The sequence below is a fragment of the Leptonychotes weddellii genome, chromosome 9, assembly GCF_054177405.1.
Source record: "Leptonychotes weddellii isolate Sample4059 chromosome 9, ASM5417740v2, whole genome shotgun sequence".
Lineage (NCBI taxonomy): Eukaryota > Metazoa > Chordata > Mammalia > Carnivora > Phocidae > Leptonychotes > Leptonychotes weddellii.
In genome coordinates, this window is record NC_138377.1 from 47,384,510 (window position 1) to 47,402,094 (window position 17,585).

Here is a 17,585-nt window from a genome sequence, read left to right on the forward strand (position 1 = left end):
CCTATCACTAGCACGTTGCCAAACACATAAATCTATGCATTATTAGTATATATTTACTGAATTAACATTCTGAGGAAGAATTCAGTAGTTTTTGTGTCACAGGACTAGATTGCCCAGATAGCCGCCTTTGTCAGCTCTTGTTATTGAGGAATATTTCCCTTTTTTCTCTTATAAACTGTTGGATAAAATGCTATTTGTGTCTGAATTTTTAACTTGCATACTTCTCACACAAGTTACTTAGAGATACTTGATTTCTTTGATCTGACTGCATTTGTATTTTCTGTGGTACACTTTTTGTTTATATGATGTCAAATACTGATTAGAATAGTTATAAATACAGCAACAGAGATGCAGTAAGTTGAAACTAGTAAGTTCCAAGCTCCTTAGGTGGAAATGTTCTATTTATTTACCAAGTATTACAAAATGCAACTATATGGTTCATCACCTAGAATCTTAATTTGTAGGTGTGGGAAATAAAATATATTTATAAAAACAAGCTAAAACAAGTCTAAGACCATGTATGCTCAAGTACATGATTTCCTCTAAAAATTCTAAATAGTATTAATTTTTTTAAAAATCATAATGAGTATAGGGGCGCCTGGGTGGCTCAGTCGTTAAGCGCCTGCCTTCGGCTCAGGTCATGATCCCGGGGTCCTGGGATCGAGCCCCGCATCGGGCTCCCAGCTCCGCGGGAAGCCTGCTTCTCCCTCTCCCACTCCCCCTGCTTGTGTTCCCTCTTTCGCTGTGTCTCTCTCTGTCAGATAAATAAAATCTTTAAAAAAAAAAAAAAATCATAATGAGTATAGTTTACTTTTGATTTGAGAGTTTTTCAACCAAAACCTCATAGTTAAAATGTTCAGCAGCATAACAAAATCAGGATTGGGAATTATTTAATTAAAAACTTGAGTGAATCTTTCAGCTTTCATTAGGATGTATCATGTTAGCTGCTGCCTTAAAATTTAAGTACCTAAAAGGAAAAGCGATGTTTGTGAAATTTAATCTTTTATAGTCTAATATAGTGCCATATGCAGATGTGATTTAATGCTTTTTGATGCAGATATTGGATTGGAACCTCCAGGACTTGAGGTTCAAGTATTTTAAAAATCAGATACTCGAAGTCAATTTTTATAGTTACTAAGTAGATGATTTGGTGAATACTGCTTTTTTCTAGAGAAGTAAATTTAAAGACCAAACTGTTGATCTAAAATAATAATAAAATGAGTCTTTAACAAAAATATAAAGCCTTAGATTTGTGAGCTATAGATTATCCAGTGTTGTTATGAACCAGTTAAGCCTTTTAATTAGAATAATATTGTTATGGAAAGCAAATAAACTGTTTTGCACCAAAGCATGATAAAGGTTGATTTCACATTGAATTACAGGTTCCTCTGGGCCCCTGCTGAATGAAGGTCTGCTATCCTGAATATTGTGTTTAAGTGAATTATCTGTTAGAGAAAATTTGTTTCTACTGTTTATCAAGATGATCGCAACACCTTTGAAACATCCAGGAATTTATTTGTCTTCAGAGACATCTTCTCAAAGAAGAAATACGCCCATGCATGCAATCTTTTTTGACAGCATTCCTGCAGGCACACTTACTCCTGTAAAAGATTTGGCAAAATATCAGAACCCCTCTTTAACATTGAGTGACCATAAAAAGAATCATTTTCTAGAAGTGACAAATTTTAATAATAAAAATATATTTCATTCCACCATGCTAGCAGAGGCTACCACCTCTAACAGCTCTCTTAATATCAGTGCTATAAAGCCCAATAAGGATAGATTAAAAAACAAAGCAAACTATGAATCACCAGGAAAAATATTTCAAAGAATGAAAGAAAAAGTACTGCGTGACAAGCAAGAACAAGCATCAGGAAACTGTAGTTTGTTGGAACCACCGAAAAGTGAAAAGAAAATTTTTACTCCTAAAGGAGCTGAGAAAAGAGTATTGCAGCATACCTACGTCTGTAAAGAAAAGGAAAACAACAAATCATCCCAATCAGATAACAGTTCACCAAGAGGTTAGTTTTATTATGTGTTGATTGAAAAGCTATGATGTGTTGTGTTTATTATGTCTGATACTGTTTTAGGTACTCAGGATACAAGAGTGAACAAAATGGACTAAAGTCCCAACCCTTGTGTAACTAGCTCATATTTAGGTGGTGGGAGAGACAGATTTAAATAGTTTTTGTGGTACAATAGAAGAGAAGTGCTATGGAAAGAAAAGACAGAGTAAGGATGATGGGGAGGGTTGAGTGGGCTGCAGTTTTCCATGTGGCGGTCAGGATATGGTTCAATGAGAAGATGGCATGTGAGCCCAAAAATTAAAGGAGGTGATAGATACAGATAGAATATTGGAAGAATTGGGAAGGATGATGCAGACAAAGTAACAGCTGATACAAATACCCTGGAATAGGAGCATTCCTCAACAATTCAAGAACCAGCTATGAGATTAGTGTATCAGAGTGAGTGGACAGAAGTGGGGAGGAGGGGACAGATAGAGTCAGATGATGTAGAGCCTTATAGGTGAATGTTAAGAATTTGGGCTTTTATGTGAGCAAATAACCCTCAGTGGAGGGTTCTGAGCAGAGAAATGAGAAGATCTAACTTATATTTTTAAAATATCACTTGCTGTCAATTTGAAATAGTGCATTTATCTAGTTGAGATAAGGTGTTGGTTTGGTTTAGGTGGTAGCAGTGAAAATAATAAGTGGTTGGATTCTGGGTGTATTTTGAAGGAAGAGCTCATAAACTGGGTGTGGAATGTAAAAGATACAAAGGTGTGGAATGTAAAGATAAAAAAGTTATATAAAGAAAGTAAATAAAATCTTTTTAAAAAGATATAAAAGGTATATATCTTTTATAAAGATATAAAAAATGTAAAACCACCTGTAGGGTGTTTTTGTTTGTTTGTTTGGTTCTGGGTTTTTTTGCTTGAGTAGCTGTAAGGATGGAGTGATTTAACTGAAATGGGATAGACAGGGCTGGGAGGTGCCCAGTAATTAAGTTTTTTGTATGTTAATTTTGATATATCTATTAAAAATTGAAGTGTAGATATGATTAGGCTGTTGAAAAAAATTAGTTGGGATTTAGGGAAGTGGTCCGGTGAGAAAAATACATTTGGAAATCATTAGCACTTAAATGGTATTTGAAGAGATTAAATGAGATCATCAAGGAATAACTGTAGAAAGAGAATACATTCAAGGATGAGTCCTGAGGCACCCCAAAATTTAGAAGTTAAGAATAAACGAACCACAAGAAGATTAGAAGGAGGAAGAAAAACCGGAAGTGATACTTTGGAAGCCAAAAGAACAAAACGCTTTTTTTTTTTTTTTAAAGATTTTATTTATTTATTTGACAGAGACACAACGAGAGAGGGAACACAAGCAGGGGGAGTGGGAGAGAGGGAAGCAGGCTCCCGGCCGAGCAGGGAGCCCAATGCGGGGCTTGATCCCAGGACACTGGGATCATGACCTGAGCTGAAGGCAGACGCTTAACTACTGAGCCACCCAGGCGCCCCAGAACAAAATGCTTTAAGGAAGGAGTCTTTCACTGTATCTAATGCTGCTAATCAGTCAAGTGAGGTGAAGGCTGAGATTTAACCATTGGATTTAGCAACATGAGGGTCATTGGTGGCTTTGATGGGGGGATTTGGTGGAGTGATAGGATCAAAAATGTGATTCAGAAGGGTTCAAGAGAGAATGTGAAGGAGAGAAATTGACAGTGGTAAGTATCGACAACTCTTTGAAGAGAGGAAAGAAATATGGGAAGTATGGTTTTAAAATAGTTTTGGGGTGGCTGGCTGTAGAGTGTGCAACTCTCAGTCTCAGGGTTGTTGAGTTCAAGCCCCATGTTGGGCCTAGAGCCTACTTAAATATATATATATATATATATATACGTATATTTTATTGTTTTTAATGTATGGTGAAAGAACATTTTTGTATGCTATTGGGACTGATCCAGTCGGGAAGGAAAAACTAAAATTGGTAGTATGATACCCTTGAGTAGTTGAGAGGGAACAGAATCTAAAAGTGGAAGTTTTGGCCTTAGCTAGGAACATAAACAGATCATAAATCAAACAAGAAGATAGGCAGTGTTATATGACTTAAGAAATAATCTGAAGTGGACAATAAAGCCATCAGCTGAAAGTGAGCATGAGAAACTGGTATCAAAGTTTGAGGAGGTGGGGGTTTAAATAATACAGGAGAGTGGAAGAGTAAATGGTCTATGCCTAAATTTGATTTCTTGTGCAACATTAAGGACCTACTTGAGACTTGTGAGCATGAACTTAAATGAGAGCAGTCAATGTGGTTTTGAGTTTTCCTTTAGCCCTGCATAGGTGCTGCTGGGGAATAGGCAGGGAGTTGGATTTTATCAAGATTGTAATTTTATCAACTAGAATGAAGAGGACAAAGGAGTTGAGGTGTGTGTATAAGGGGACCATGAAAATTAAGTTAGTTATACAGAGAAAAGAGGACCTGAGGGAGATGAGGAAGTGTGGAGAAGTGTTAGGTGGTAGGATAGTCATTGGATTTGAGAGAATGATCTGGAAAGGTAGAATGATCAGAATTTGGGGACCTTTGAAATAAAGATTTTAATGAGTTGCAGTAATTGATAAATATATTTTACGTGCACTATCTCCTAATCCTTTCAGCAGACACTATGGGTAGATGCTCATTTAATAGTCTAGGAAATGGGGCTGACAAAGAGGTTATGTCTGCTCCACATCTCACAGGTAGTAAGTGATGTGCTGAGAATTAATACAGGTACTTATTTGAAAGCCCATGCACTTTACTACACAATAGACTGTGGATATATTGTTGTATTTCAAAGATAGTGATATATTTTGATACAAAAAGAGTTTCTAAGGGAGTTTAGGATGGAGGTAAGGGAGTACACAAAATCTATGTTTCATACAGTCTGGGAGAAAAGGGAGAAGCAAATACACATTAAAGCATGTCTTATTTGTCAAGTGGAATTAGAGAGGAAGAAATAACTCACTGCTTTGAGAATCTGATGACTCTTTTCCCAGAAAATGCACAAATTTTGTATGTAATTTCAGAGACCTTTTGGAGAATCTGCATGGACTTTGTACTCTAAGATAAATGACCTAGATTCTATAGTATGTTATAGCTGATTGAATTACCTACTTGTCTTTACTGCATTGCCATGCCATTTCTAGTAGAATTAGTTAAATAGAATCTTACTCTTCTTTTATGATACACATCATTATAATAAAATCTTTATATTAAGATTTCTAAAGCTAAAGCTGCATATTTACTAAAGCATAATCACTATCAATTTTTGTCAGAATATTTGAAATTAAACATATAAAGTAATTCAGTTTTTCTTCCAATTTTAAGTCTGTTACCTTCCCCTTTTTGTGTGAAAGAAACATTTCTACCTTCAAGAAATAAAACTTTAACAATCTAGGATATAAAGTAGAATAAAATGTAAGCAGTACTATTAGTCCCTACTTGTCTAGTAGATAAGCCTACCAGATTTTTGTCTTTGAAGGTCTACTAAAGAGATGTCAAAGGCATATAAATTATGGTTGTGTCTGCTATTGAGTCACAACATTGCAACTTTTAACATACAAGCTACACCTCTTCAACTGTTCTTTCGTGTTTTAGAAATTTACAGTAACCAGAAGCAGAAGCAGAATTTTCAAGACTGGATGGCACTTCATATATAATCTTAAGATATACCTCTCTGATTTGTGGCAGCACCAGAATTTTATTCCAGATCACTAAGCTTCTGAGTCCAGTAATAAACTTTTATCTAGAGCTGGCAAGTTATAACATGTAGAGTTTTTTAAAAATTCTTTCTCAGCATACTGTAGATACAGAGAATGTGATGAAAGCATGAGAAGATAAAAAGGGAAATGTAACTCATATCTTACAGAAGTATACTGTATTGATCTGATCATTATTGAATGTAAGTAAAAGACATTTTTTTCTTCTCAGTGACTAATACAATTCAATTTCCTCTTTAAAAAAAAAAAACAACAACAAAACTCAACCTCAGTGCAAGAATTTCCTCTAGAATCATCAAATAGTACTTTCCTTCTGATAAAGCAAAAGATTTAATGTCAGCAGGAAAAGAAAGCATCTCTGCATAATTTAACTTACGGTAAAGTGCTTTTTGTTTTGTTGAATGTATAGTTGAATGTTCTAGATAATTATTCTCCCTATGTAGGCATCCCTTTCAGAGAAAGACTGAGCAGAAGGGTGGAGCATTCCTAACCTGAACACTTCTTTTTAATATAAACAGTTTGGTATTATTCTGTTTCTCTCTTTTAATTTCATATGATTCTTCTATAAATTCTTCTATAAATGTTTGGTCTTGTATTTTTTGCAGAGGCTCCATTTCTGAACCAAGAACATGAAAATGTTTCAGCTGCAGGATTCTCCAGCAAGGCATTACCTAGAGTTCAGTTGGCTAAACAAATTCTTCACTCAAGGGAGAATACATTTGTAACCACGAAGTCTAAAAAGGACACCTTTGTTTTAGAAGGCATTGATTCTGTTATTGAAAAATCCCAAAATACTACTGTTGACACTCTCAATACTAACTGTGTTCCTGTTAAAAATGGTCAGTCAATGGTTTCTGATAGTAAGATGACAACAGAAAGGACTTCACAACAGGAAATTAATGAGAACACAATGCCCAGAGAGACTGATCTTCTGGGTTCCATGAATGATACATGTAAAATTGTGCTTGCAACTCCAAGATTTCATATAACAATACCTCGGAAATCAAAAAGAAATGCTTCAAATCATTCTCCAAATACACTTCAAACTCTTACAAATGGAGTTAAAAATAATAAGGTAGGACAACTTAAGGCAGATTTACATTTATGTTTTTACCCTCTAGTTCTTCAAGAACTGAGCTCTTAAGCTGTCATTAACAGTAGCTTCATTTTTTTGTTTTATTATTTAGTGTAGAGGCATTGTGGCCTAGTTGAAGAGAGCATTGGGTTGAAAGTAAGAGAATCCAAGTGTTAGTCTTAACCTTGCTCTATTACTAGTTGTATAATCTTCAACAATTTACTTACTCTCTTTGGGGATGAACACTGAGTTCATTTCTGTTCTTAATTTTTTTTTTTTCTGATTCTTGGAGTATGATTAACAGCAATTAAAAGAGAAAGGGATTATAGCTTCTGAAGACTTGAGAATTTTTCCTATTGTAAAATAATACAGAGTGATCAGTAAAACACTTTAGGCTATCACACTATGTTACATTAGGATAAATTCTCTGAAGTGGAATGGAATACAAGTTCAAGGAGAAAGATAGAATGTAAATTTTCCAATTGTTAAAGGTTTGTCCATAAATTTTTAAAAGGATGATAGTGGTATTTAAATTCCATCTAAATTTGAGGGGTGCCTTGCTGGTTCAGTAAAGCATGCAGCTCTTGATCTTAGGGTTGTAAGTTCAAGCCCCATGTTGGAAGTGTGATGTAACAGTTATAGTTTTGGGTTTTTTTTGTTTTTTTTTTTAAGATTTATTTTTATTTTAGAGAGAGTGCATGAGGGGTGGGGGTGGTTTGCAGACAGAGAAGGAGAGAATCCTCAAGCTGACTCATTGCTGAGTGTGGAGCCCAATGTGGGGCTCGATCCCAAGACCCCTAGATCATGACCTAAGCGAAATCAAGAGTCGGACGCTCAACCAAATGAGCCACCCGGGCATCCCACAACAGTTACAGTTTTATATCTCAATGTATTCTTTGAAAATTGCATTATTTGCAAATATTTAGACTTAACAATGAAAATTTTTAGATGTTGCTTTACAAATGTGTGAGGTGAGTTGAGCAAAAAAGTTTGAAGACAACTGTAATGGGAGATCCCACAGTACTAATTCTGTCATTGCTACAATGCTGTTTATCTTACTTACTACAAGAAGATCAAGCCTCCCAAGACTCTTATCTATATACAGTTCTGTATATCCCCTAGTTTTGACCCAGTCTGTCTCTCATCTCCAAACATTGCGTTGTACCCTCTTGAACTCAAGGTGTATCATCAGCAAAATGTTAAATTCTCAATTTTCTGTGAACATTTCTTAACCTTGCTCTAACCAAAATATGGCTTCTTTTCTTAAATGGTAGCTCTTTTTTCTCCCATATCCCACAGTGTTGGACCTAACGAGGATATAATGTATCTCTTTTGTTTCTCATTATTATTTCAGGCCATTTTCCTTCTCTTTAATACAATCCCTCCCCCTCTCCTCAGCTTCTTTGAAATAAGTGCTATAAGACTTTATCACTCCCTGTTCCTTCTTGTAGTCCTATATAATACAACCTGCTAGTCAAGACCTTGCATTACTATTAAAGCGTTTAACACCTGTTACTTTTTCTTCTGCTACTATTTCTGTCATCAACTCTGGTGACACTAACATCCATATAGATGATCCATCCAGCCTCCTTGAATTCTTTTTTTTTTTTTTAATTTTTTTTTTTTTTTTTAAAGATTTTATTTATTTATTTGACAGACAGAGACCCACAGCTAGATAGGGAACACAAGCAGGGGGAGTGGGAGAGGGAGAAGCAGGCCTCCCGCCGAGCAGGGAGCCGATGTGGGACTCGATCCCAGGACCCTGGGATCATGACCTGAGCCGAAGGCAGACGCTTAACGACTGAGCCACCCAGGCGCCCCAGCCTCCTTGAATTCTTGATCTTAAATGACCTTTCCCTTACCATTACCCTCTACCCTAGTCATACTCGTACCTTGTCTTTGCCAGTATACACCCAGATTCTCACTTTCAAGCATCCTGCTCTCCAACTCCTGCCTTTCCAGATCATTCTACCCCTAACATCAATACTCCACCTTACTAAGGCACCCTTTAGTCCATCAATGCTCTCCTGTCCTCATTTCCCTCTTTACCTTATAGATTCCATGGTCCCATCATTGTAACATTCCCTTGATTTAACTCTCGGGTCTCTTGCTTTTCCCTCTGTTATCTCTCTCTCTTTTTTTTTTTTTAAAGATTTTATTTATTTGAGAGAGAGAGAACATGAGAGGGGAGAGGGTCAGAGGGAGAAGCAGACTCCCTGCTGAGCTGGGAACCCAGTGCGGGACTCGATCCTGGGACTCCGGGATCATGACCTGAGCCAAAGGCAGTCGGTTAACCAACTGAGCCACCCAGGCGCCCCTCCCTCTGTTCTCTTTTGACCAAGTTGTGATCCTAGTTAAATTTCACTCATATACCTAAGAAGCAACAGGCAGGGCAGGGGTACCTGGGTGGTCCAGTTGGCTGAGCATCCAACTCTGTTTCAGCTCAGGTCATGATCTCAGGTTTGTGAGATTGAGCCCCATGTTGGGCTCTGTGCTCAGCACAGATTCTGCCTAAGACTCTCCCTCTGCCTCTCCCCCCTCCTCTTTCTCTAAAATAAATAAATCTTAAAAAAAAAAAGAAAAAAAGGGAACAGGTGGCTGGAACAAAATGCACAACCACACTGGTCTCATTTTAAATTTGAGAGCAAACCTTAAGTGGGCTCTCAGTATTGAACATCAGTCCTGCTACACTTGTTAATCCACTTGACTTGCCTAGAATAATATTTCATGCTTTTTCTCTTAAAACTTCCAAATCTCCTCTCTCTGCCTCATTCTCAATTTATTGAACCTCATATTCCCATTACCAAATCCACCAATCTACTTGCTGCTCTTTCCACATATTCTGCTTCCCCTTCTCTTGTAATGGATGAACAATCTGTGCTCCCTTTTCAAGGCCAATTCATTTCCTCTTACCACCTAAAGAACTTTGTCTCTCTAATGATACCCTCAGGTGTTTCCTCTCTTCTGGAAAATTCCCGTTAACATTTAAATGTGCTGAAATGTGGCCTGCATTTAAAAAAAGTGCAAAGAAAAAGTCCACCTTCCTATTACTCCCTATCCTATTCCATCTATCACCCCATTTTTTTGTTTGTTTCCATTTACTGTGAAACACCTTGAAAGAGGTATATGTATTCACAGTTTTTGCTTCTTCTTATTCCCTCTTAAATATGTTCTACTTTGGACATTCAGAAATCACTCCATGAAGATTGCCCTTTGCAGGTTCACCAGTGATTTCCATATCACCAAACCCAATAATTATTATTTCTTATTATTCTGTTGCTCACAAGGGTTTAACACAGTGAATCAAAACATCCTTCTTAAAACATTATATTGCTTTTTATTTTGAAATCCATGATATCTTACTCTTGATTTTCTACTATCTCACTGGCCATTCTTCTCATTCCCCTTTGCTGCTTCCTGTCAAGACTGTATTATCCAGTGCTGTAGCTTTAAATTCCATTTCTCTACAGGTAGTTCCCAAATATATATCTCCAGTCCAGAACATTCTCCTAAACCCCACACTCACATATTCAATTGTCTATAGGGCTTCTCCATTGATATCTAATAGGCATCTCAGATTTAGTATGTCCAAAACTAAACTCTTGATTTCTTCCCCCAAAACTGCTCTCTATTGTGTCCCATATTGGTACATAGTAATACCACTCCCCCAAATACTTAGGTTAAAAAATTTAGATTCATTTGAGACTCTTGTTTTTCTATCATACTCCACATCCAAACTGTGAGGAAATCCTGTTGGCTCTCCTGTCCTGAATCTGGCCACTTCTCACTATTCAGCCACTACCTCTTAGTCCAGGACACCATAATCTCTTGGATTACTACAATAGCCTAATGGTCTCCTTGCTCCCCCTGTTGCGTCTCTCTCCTTCCTTCTGTTTTTCAGACAGAAGCCAGAATCATCATCATCATCATCTTTTTTTTTTTTTTTTTAAGAGTCTATTTGTTTACCCTAGAGGAAAAGAGTGTACACGAGCAGGGGAAGGGGGAGAGGAAGAGAGAAGCTTTAAGCAGACTCCTCGCTGAGCGCATGGCCCTACACAGGGCTCGATCCCATGACCCTGAGATCATGACCTGAGCTGAAATGAAGAGTCTGATATTTAACCAACTGAGCCTCCCGGGTGCCCTGCCAGAATCTTTATATAGTCCAATTTCTCCCGAGTAACCCCTTAAAATATTAAATCATGTCACTACTCGGCTCAAAATCCTCTAGTAACTTTCTTTTTTTTAAGTATTTATTTATTTGAGAGAGAGAATGAGAGAGAGCACATGAAGGGGGGGAGGGTCAGAGGGAGAAGCAGACTCCCTGCTGAGCAGGGAGCCCGTTGCAGGACTCGATCTAGGGACTCCAGGATCATGACCTGAGCTGAAGGCAGTCACTTAACCAACTGAGCCACCCAGGCGCCTATCCTCTAGTAACTTTTTATCTCAAGAGAAAACCCTAAGCCTTTACTATAGTTTACAGGACTCCCACATAATTCAGTCCTTGACATGCCTAACCTCATCTCTTACTCCCCTCTCTTGCTCTCTTGCTTATTCCTTTTGAGCTACTGTGGCCTCTATGCTATCTACTTGGGGACTTGTATCTGTTCCCTTTGCCTGGAAGAATCTATTCCCAGGTAACCCATATGTCTTATCCTTCACTTTATTCACTTCTCTGTTCCAAGACCTTCCTTATCATATCTAAGTAAGCATGTCTTATACTTATTTTTGATAATAATCACTGCCAGACATTATTTGTCCATTTGTTTGGATATAACCACCACCACCCCACTTGATTCTACACATCCACCCCCCAGCCCCCGTGAGTGCACGTTAGCATACACACACATGAATGTTTGCTCTAATAGGGCAGCCATTTTGTTTCTTCCCAAATCCCACTGCCTAAAACAGTGCCTGGCATATAGTAGAGGTCAGAAATATTTTGCTGAATGAATATGAATGAACATTTTGATATTTTATGTAAGCCGGATGGTACAAGATTGTGGAGCCAGGATTCCCAGATTTGTAACCAATCTGTGCTGTGTGTGACTTGGGCAAATTACTTAACTTGACTTTACACTTTTCTTTATCTACAAAATGAATAAAGTATTACCTGCCTCCTAGTGTTATGAGGATAACATGAGTCATTGAATCTAAGATGCTTGGAACATTTTTTATTTTTAATGTCATCTCCATCTGACTGTTCGAACACATGATCTATCTTAGATAATTCCAAGTGTGGAAGTATTAAAAATAAAAAAGGAATTTCATTGCCTATTTGTAATTGAGGAAAAATATAAAATAAAAAATAAACATAATTGAGGAGAAGTGCAATAACTAGGAGCACCTTCCATTTTAGTGTCTTTTTCTGGCTCAGCATAAAACTGCCACTGAAGAATTTGTCTTTACAAATTTATAATTTTTTTTTAAAGATTTTATTTATTTATTCCAGAGAGAATGAGAGAGAGCACATGAGAGGGGGGAGGGGCAGAGGGAGAAGCAGACTCCCTGTCGAGCAGGGAGCCCGATGCGGGACTCGATCCTGGGACTCCAGGATCATGACCTGAGCCGAAGGCAGTCGCTTAACCAACTGAGCCACCCAGGCGCCCTACAAATTTATAATTTTTTGTATGTAAAGTAAATGGCTACTCAAATTAGTTATTTTTGACTTTTGCTGAATTTCTCATCAGAAATAATTCAGTGTTAAGTTGTTACTCAGTAGAAGCAATTTCTCAACACAGACATTCACAGAAATTTTCCTCTACAATAATATTTTGTCCTAAAATAATTCTCTAAGCTGTTTAGATATTTGCTCTGGAATAGAATGCTGTTAAATACAGATTATTAGCAATCACCTTTGTAGTTAAAGAAAATTAAATGCAACTCCAAATCAACTTTGCAAAAAAAAAAAGAAAAATGCTATATTTTTTAGGGATAAGAATGATGGTGAAGTGTATACTTCACAACTGACTCTTTTATCTAAGTTAGGTCTTTTGTCTTTAATGGATAACTTAGAATTTTCGGGGATTTTTTTTTTCTCCAGTGGTTGAGATATTCAATATTAAGAATATTTGATGTAGAACTGATTCTGGATTGGAGAAAAAATTATGCAGTACAACCTCCATTCAGTCTCCCTCATTTCTGTTTTATTGTATACAAGAGTTTTTACCTTATTACTATTTAAAATAGAATGTGATTCTTATATAGATGAGCACTAAGTATATGAGTTTTTTTCTTTTAATTTGATGTAAATTGATTTTGTAATGTTTTTGCTACAAGTAACATAGGAAATATATACTTCATTTTATGTTGATTAGGTGGTCCAGCTACAGGAATGGATGATTAAAATCATTAATAATAATACTGCTATATGTGTAGAAGGAAAATTGACGTAAGTATAACATTTCCTTATTCTAATAAAATTTATAAGTGTGTAAGAGCTAAAAGGAGATGCATCTTCCTATAAAACAAAGACTTTGTAACGAGGTTACAAACTAAAGCCAGAAAAGTAAAAGGACTGTGCAGAAGCTGGCCAAGTTGATTGTAACCAGATTTCTTGTTTTCACCTGTTAAGTTCCCTTTAGAATAGTAACAACTCAAATTTGTATACACAGTGCTTTATTTTTTTCAGAGGTTCTAATAAGTGGACTGGTGTTCTCTGCTTAATTATATATGGGTAGTTAATATTTACTACATGCATTTCAGTCCAGATTCTCACATCTAAATTGGGACAACCAGATCTAAATTACTGGTCCAGAAAAGGAATCAGAATTATTTAAAACTTTGCCATACAGCTACATATTAAGTAATCATTGGCACTCTCTGGTTCTTACTAAAGCAAAAGCATCATCAGGTAAGTGGGCTTTGCCTAATTTTGCTACTCTATTAGCAACATCGTCTCTTTTTCAAAACCAATTTCTTAGTGGTTAAAAAAAACTGTAATAAAAGGTTGTAATAAAATAATATATCACTGTTCAGGGTGCTCACCTAGAAGTTTATAAGTTGTTTATTTAAAATGTCTTGCCCATTCTATTTCTGCTTGTCTTGGGCCAATTTCCTTAATATCAAAGAGGTGGTCTGTGTTGCCTTTGTTGGAATCCCACTGCTGCTGCCTTACTAGCTATATAACGTGGGCAAGTTACTATCCTTTTTCAGTCTCAGTTTCTGCACAATGGTAATAATATTACCTATTCTTTGGGTTATTTTGAATATTAAAGTTAATATTTGTAAGACTTGAGAACAGTGTTTTTGGAGTGCTATTTATTTATTTATTTATATTTTTAAAATTTCTTTATCTTGCCTATTTTATTTTTTTATTTTTGGGGGGGGGTACTTTTTTTTTATGTTATGTTAATCACCATACATTACGTCATTAGTTTTTGATGTAGTGTTCCATGATTCATTGTTTGCGTATAACACCTAGTGCTCCATGCAGAACGTGCCCTCTTTAATACCCATCACCAGGCTAACCCATCCCCCCACCCCCCTCCCCTCTAGAACCCTCAGTTTGTTTCTTAGAGTCCATAGTGTCTCATGGTTCATCTCCCCCTCCGATTTCCCCCCCTTCATTCTTCCCTTCCTGCTATCTTCTTCTTCTTCTTTTTTTTTAACATACAATGTATTATTTGTTTCAGAGGTTATTTAAATGTTAATTAAGTAAAATAAAACAAAAAAGCACAAGATCACTATATTAAAATATGTATGAGTTTAATCCCATTTGACTAAATGAAAGGAACTTAACTGTCATATTACACTTGTAATTAGTGTGATTATTACTAGTTATCTGATGAATTGGGAATGTTCAGTGTTTATCTAATACATCTTTATATTTTGTTCTTTCTATTTCATATTCCTAGCTTCATTTAAGGAAATATGAAGAGTAGATTTATGGGTTAGTGATTTGATCTTGCAGTTTGTTTTTTTCCCAGTTGGAACCTCTTTTTGGTACTTTTCAAAGAGGAAGGTAAAAATACTTGGATGGGTAGTGAGGGTAAAAAAAAAACAAAACCCTGCAGGATTAGAGGAATCCAAACTATTTAACTGCATGAAAGCTAACATAGTATAGGCCCTGAGGAGGGGACAGGAAGACATTCTTTAGAAACTTGGCATCAGTTAAGATGAAGTTGCAAGCATTGTCTGCGCCAGTTATTTAGAGAAGGCCCCTGCTTCCTTGCTAATGATAAATTTTTTATTAGTGATTTGGTTTGGCCACAGTACAGTTTCTTGGTACATACTCTGAGGATCACATTAGCTAGGCATTTGAGTTCTGGTATAATGTTTGGCCCTCACATGTTTTGTATTTAAATGAATAATACTGCTAATGTAGCTGGAGTGCGAATTTATTACTTTCTATTATTAAAAGTTTGTATACTTATATATGTACATTGTGATTACTGGTAAAATGTGAATACTTTGGCCTTTAATTTTCTCCTAGAGACATCCCTAACATATATTGGCACAGTAATGTCATTATAGAACGGATTAAGCACAACAGACTTAGGACTTTATCAGGAAATATTTATATATTAAAAGGGATGATAGACCGGATTTCCATGAAGGAAGCAGGTAATGACTGTCATTATTATAAATTACTTTAAATGAAGCAATTAATCGTATTTCTAAGTGATATCTATTTTTTATTCTTAATTAGGTGTTTTAAAATTATGAATCAATCAAAAAAAATTAAAACAGAATTGACCACATTGTGTAAAACTATTATATGTGTTGACTATTCTTCTCTGATTTAATCACCCTTATTGACAGTTTAAATAAGTCCAGTGATTTTTAAAAATACAAGTGAAATGTTTTGTGAGGAATTGTTTTATAAGGCTATAATTTAACTCTCTAGTTTGTTGAACCTGCCCAGCACAACCCCAGTCCTGTTATAATCTAATTTTCTGCCTATGCCTTGTGCACAGTAATGTGGCTGAAGAAGAATACACCTGATTATTTTACTTTAAGTTTGTGATTACCAGCAACAAGTTGTTGTCTCTTGGTGCCACTTGGCATCCTACCGCATTTCCCTATTGCATTCACTCTCCCATCCTCCTTGATGGCTATTGTGCATTTATACAAATTTTCAATACCTCCTTTTTTCCTCTCACAGGAGAGGTGCTGGGGGAGGGAGGGGAGCGCTTGAGCAATAGAAACACTCAGAAGAGAACTTCACCATCACATCTACTGAGCTGCTTGCGTCTGTATCTGCTTTTGTTCTGAACTGTCCATGTTCCTGTCTGTGTCAGCCTATCCATTTGTACCCTTCTTTCCATTTTCCCTCTTTCACTCAAGGATATCACTCCAGTATTCTCCCTTATCCTGTCAAAACAGTTTTTTTTTGTTTTTTTTTTTTGTCAAAACAGTTTTAAACCCTTTTAACCCCACTTATTTTAGCTACTGTTTACAGCAAAAACTGCTCAGAAGATTCTGATTCCTTGAATTCTTTCCCATTTTTAAAAAATTCTCTTTAATCGTGCCTTAAACTGCAGTTCTTTACCAAACAGTCCTTATCAGAGTTACCAGGGGCCCCCACATTGCTAAATCTAGTATATGCTTATCACAGTTAGTCCTACTTACCTCCTTGAAATACTTCTTTATTTGCCTTCTGGAACACTATTCAGATTTTCATGCTGTCTTACTCTCTATTCCTTCTTAGTTTATTTGCTTATTTTGCTCTTTCTTCTTTGCCTCTAAGTAATGGGGTAGACTATGGCTCTTTGTATACACTCAGTGATGTGCTGATTTCTTTTAGGCTTTAACTTTCATCTGTATGGTGACAAATGCCAAATTTCTATCTCTCACCAAAAAAACTCCCCAAGCCACTCAATTCATTTTCCATCTGCCCATTTGACATCTCCACTAGGATGTCTGCAGGCATCTCAAATTTGATATGTCTAAAACCTGGTCTTCTCCCTGAAATCTGCTTAGGTAGATCCCCCGTCTTTCCTTATTTCCAGTGGCTAGCCAGAATCCTTGGAGGCATCTTGAATCTTCAGTCTCTCTCACACCCACACTTAGTGGGTCAGTACATCCTATTGGCATTATCTCCATAATTTATTGGGAAGTCAGGCCTCTGCTGACCTCTCCGGTCCAGACCTCCCTTGTCTTTCGTCTGAACCATTGCAGAATCCTAACTGGTCTCATTATTTCTTCACTTGTATTTCCATAGACTTCTCGAAATAGCAGCTAATACAGTCCCGTTAAAGTAAGTCAAATCCTGTGGCTCCCTTGCTGAAGGTCTTTCTATAGCTTCCCATCTCACCCAAAGTAAAAGACTGGGTCCATAAAATGACCCCAAAGCCTTACCATCTTCTTTGTTCCCCTATTGCCTCTATTCCCTTCTGAGTAGTTTCCTAGTACTAGCTTCTTTCACTCCACTCCAACTATACTAATTTTTACATCAGGCCAAGCACACTCTTACCTCATAGCCTTTTATTTCGTTCCCTCTGCTTCTAGTGTTTTAATCCCTTATTGCCACATGGCTCTCTCCCTCATGTCCTTCAAAGCTTTACTCAAATAATGCTATTTCAGTGAGAACCTCTCTGACTGTCCTTTTTAAAAATGCTGCCTGCACCCCTCTTCCTTCCCCAGCATAAAAACACTAGTATCCCTTTGCCCATTGACTACATAATTTTTCTCCATAGCATTGATGACCATCTAACAAACAAGATGTTTATTTATTGGTTTGCTTTCTCTTTCACACTAAAAGGCAAATTCCATGAAGGCAGGAATTTTTGTTTTGTTAACTGCTGAATCCTTAAT

At 36.7% G+C, this 17,585-nt stretch overlaps 2 protein-coding genes across 2 annotated transcripts in view; one reads left to right on the forward strand and one right to left on the reverse strand.

Moving 5' to 3' along the window:
• Nucleotides 1-1,480: 1,480 nt before the first annotated feature.
• MIS18BP1 (MIS18 binding protein 1) overlaps nt 1,481-17,585 on the forward strand; it is a 42,089-nt gene continuing 25,984 nt past the window's right edge. The window contains exons 1-4 of the mRNA XM_031024541.2: nt 1,481-2,021; nt 6,361-6,830; nt 13,145-13,218; nt 15,262-15,392. Of these exons, the coding sequence (XP_030880401.1) occupies nt 1,481-2,021; nt 6,361-6,830; nt 13,145-13,218; nt 15,262-15,392 (1,216 nt within the window). The remainder of the gene's footprint in view (nt 2,022-6,360; nt 6,831-13,144; nt 13,219-15,261; nt 15,393-17,585) is intronic.
• Nucleotides 1,502-17,585, reverse strand: part of FANCM (FA complementation group M) — a 108,470-nt gene continuing 92,386 nt past the window's right edge. The window contains exon 24 of the mRNA XM_081830565.1: nt 1,502-1,601. The gene's annotated coding sequence lies outside the window, so the exon portion shown is untranslated. The remainder of the gene's footprint in view (nt 1,602-17,585) is intronic.